The sequence below is a fragment of the Aureococcus anophagefferens genome (assembly GCF_000186865.1).
Source record: "Aureococcus anophagefferens unplaced genomic scaffold AURANscaffold_14, whole genome shotgun sequence".
NCBI classification, from domain to species: domain Eukaryota; class Pelagophyceae; order Pelagomonadales; family Pelagomonadaceae; genus Aureococcus; species Aureococcus anophagefferens.
In genome coordinates, this window is record NW_008705574.1 from 672,225 (window position 1) to 675,286 (window position 3,062).

Consider the following 3,062-nt stretch of genomic DNA (forward strand, 5'->3'; position numbering starts at 1 on the left):
TCGCGGCGCAGCCGACGCCTTCGAGGCGGGCAACGCGGAGCTCGAGCGCGGCGGCCAGCGGCTGACGACCGCGCTGCTCTACCTCAGCGACGTCGGCGCCGGCGGCGCGACCGTCTTCCCCGCGCTCGGCCTGTCCGTCGCGCCGCGCCGCGGCCGGCTCCTCGTCTTCGCCAACGTCGCGGACGACACGACCGTCGACGCTAGGACGGTCCACGCGGGCGAGCCCATCGCGGGCGACACCGAGAAGTGGATCGCGAACAAGTGGGTCCGCGAGCGGCCCGTCCGCGCGAGGCGCGGGTCCATGACGGCGTGCCTCTACCCCGAGCCGCCGCGGAAGCGCCCCGCCGCCGCCGCCCTCCAGCGCGCGGCCGAGGCGTGGAAGCGCGCGCGGCGGCGTCCGGACCCGCCGCCTCGCTAGTTCGTCGGGGTGGTTATAACAGGGGCCCTGCGCCGCCTCAGGAGATGACGCAGGTCTTGGACGTCGCGCGGAGCGACGTCTCCATCATGGAGTTGCCGCCGCCCTCGCGCGCGATGGCCCGGTGCACGGCGACGGACTTGCGCCGGTTCTCGCGCGCCTCCTTGTTCCGGCCGAGCTTGGAGAGCGCGATGGCGAGGTCCTTGAGCGGCCGCACGAGGTCCGTCGAGTCCGGGCCGTCCGACCGCTCGATGATCGCGACGGCCTGCGCGTAGGAGTCGACCGCGTCGGTCCACTTCTGGAGCTCCATGTAGCAGGTCCCGAGCCCCACGAGGCTCTTGGCGTAGGGCACGCTGTCGTTGCCCTGGACCTTCTCGCGGATCCGCAGCGCGCGCTTGTACGCGACGACGCCCTCCTCGAACTCGCCCGCGCACTTGTGGCAGTGGCCCAGGTTGTTGAAGGACGTCGCCACGGGCCGCGAGATCTTGCCCGCGCACTCCTCGCGCGTCTTCAGCGCCTTCTTGTAGAGCGCCTTGGCCTCGTCGAAGCGGTGGAGGTTCCGGAGCACGGCCGCGAGCACCGTCGTCGCCGCCGCGACCTCGAGGTGGACCTCGCCGTAGTGCTTCGCCCTGAGGCGCAGGGCGAGGCGGTAGAGGGGCACGGCGGCCTGGAAGTCGTTCATCTGGCGGTACATGGTTGCTAAATTTGTCAGCGCGGTCGCGAAGAGCGGGTGCTCGGACCCGAGCCGCTTCGCGTAGATGTCCATGGCCCGCTCGTACAACGGCTTCGCCTCGGCCAACTTCTTCTGCGCCGCGAGGAGCGCCGCCATGTTGTTCACGAGCGTCGCCACGTCCGGGTGCTCCGGGCCGAGCTGGCGCTCGCGGATGCCGAGCGCGCGCTCGTACTGCGCCATCGCCTCGCCGTACCTGTGTGCAAATCAAATCTTCAACCCGACTTCAATGTGCGCGTATTCGAATGTTTTGACACAAGCTCTTCGGCCGGGCTTCGAGAACTCGACGAGAGCGATCGATCCGTCCAAAAATCAGCCGAATCGACTTCGATTTGACCGAGCTAGAGAATTCTCAAGTTTGGTCAGGACCACCCAAACCAGTGGTTGGTTTCCACACGGACACGTACTGCCGCGTCTGGTAGAGGAGGCTCGCGAGGTTGTTCAGCGCCGTCGCCACGTCCGGGTGCTTCTCGCCCATGCGCCGCTCCGTGATGTGGAGCGCCCGGCGGTAGAGCGGGTCCGCGTGCTCGTAGCGGCCCTGCGCGTAGTGCAGGTTCGCCTGCGTGTTGAGGAGCTTGGCCACGTCCGGGTGGTCGGGCCCGAGCTGGGCCTCGCGGATCTCCAGCGCGCGCCGGCTCGGGCCCACGGCGTCCTCGAAGTTGCCCTGGCGCTCGAGGCACAGGGACATGTAGGACAACAGCGGGCCGAGCTCCGGGTCGTTGTGCGAGAGCCGCTCCTCCTTGAGCCGCATGGAGTCGCGGAAGATGGGCTCGGCCTCCTTGTACTTTTCTTGAGCATAAAGCACCATGGCGAGGCCCTCCATGGCCCGCGCGTGGTCGATGGACCCGGCGCCGAAGGTCTGGATCGTCAAATCCACAATCCTCCCCTGGACCATCTCCGCGAGCTCGAACTCGCCGATGGCGCGCATGAGGTGGTTGAAGGTCGTCAGCCGCTCGAGGGCGCCCTCGTGGTCCTCGAGCCACTTCATGGCCACGCTCTCCATGGTCGAGATCTCCGACGTCGGGATCTGCATGAGCACGGACGCGCGCCGCCGCTCGTCGTCCGCGCCCTCGCCCCCCAATAAGAACGACCGGAAGAAGTCGTAGACCTTGCAGGCGTCGTGCTCGTCCGACAAGTTCAGCATGACCTTGTGGTGGATGACGACCTCGCAGGTGTGGGGGATCTTCGCGCCGTCCGCGGCCGCGAGGTCCGTCGTGACCTTGACGTTGACCTTGAGGTCGCGGTAGCCCGTGATCGTCGGCCTTTTGACGCGGTTCACGACGCGGCAGATAGCTAAAGCCGGCGACTCCACCAACGCTTTGTAGACGTCGTACATGACACGCCTCGTCGACGCAGACGACCTGGCCCCGGACGACGTCCACGACGAACGCCGCGGCGTCGCTCGTCTTGTGCGTCCGCTCGTGCCGCTCCTTGATCTTCTCCCGCGTGCGCAGCTGGTCCTTGAGGTCCGCCGTCTCGAAGGTCGCGCCGGCGATGGACGCGCACAAACCGCCCAGCGCCGCGTCGAAGGTTTGTTGGGCGGCCCGCGCGACGTCGTACATCGACGCGACCTCCGTCGCCGGCGCGCCCGACGGCCCGACGTTGACGTAGTCCCGGTCGCCGAAGCCGCCGAAGCCGTCGGCGATGCACTCGACGACGCCGCCGGCCTCGAAGCACTCGTCGTGCGTGTCCTGGAACACGCCCCGCACCTTCTGGAAGTTCTGCACGTTGTCGTGGAAGACCAGCGCTTTCCCGAAGAGGCCGCCGGCCTTGGCCTTGCGGAACGTGCGCCAGCCCGCGGACTTGCCCTTGCGCTGGAACTGGGCCTTGACGCTGCCCTCGCTGACCCCGAGCTTCGCCGCGGCCCAGCCCTTGCCGCTGCCCGACATGCCCGCGACGGAGAGGCGATTCGCGGCG

At 68.4% G+C, this 3,062-nt stretch overlaps 1 protein-coding gene across 1 annotated transcript in view; it reads right to left on the reverse strand.

Annotated features, from left to right (window-relative positions):
• Positions 1-455: 455 nt before the first annotated feature.
• The window catches only part of AURANDRAFT_28853 (hypothetical protein), a gene marked incomplete at both ends in the record, with an annotated part of 4,060 nt that continues 1,453 nt past the window's right edge, over positions 456-3,062 (reverse strand). The window contains 2 exons of the mRNA XM_009040305.1: positions 456-1,341; positions 1,553-1,920. Of these exons, the coding sequence (XP_009038553.1) occupies positions 456-1,341; positions 1,553-1,920 (1,254 nt within the window). The remainder of the gene's footprint in view (positions 1,342-1,552; positions 1,921-3,062) is intronic.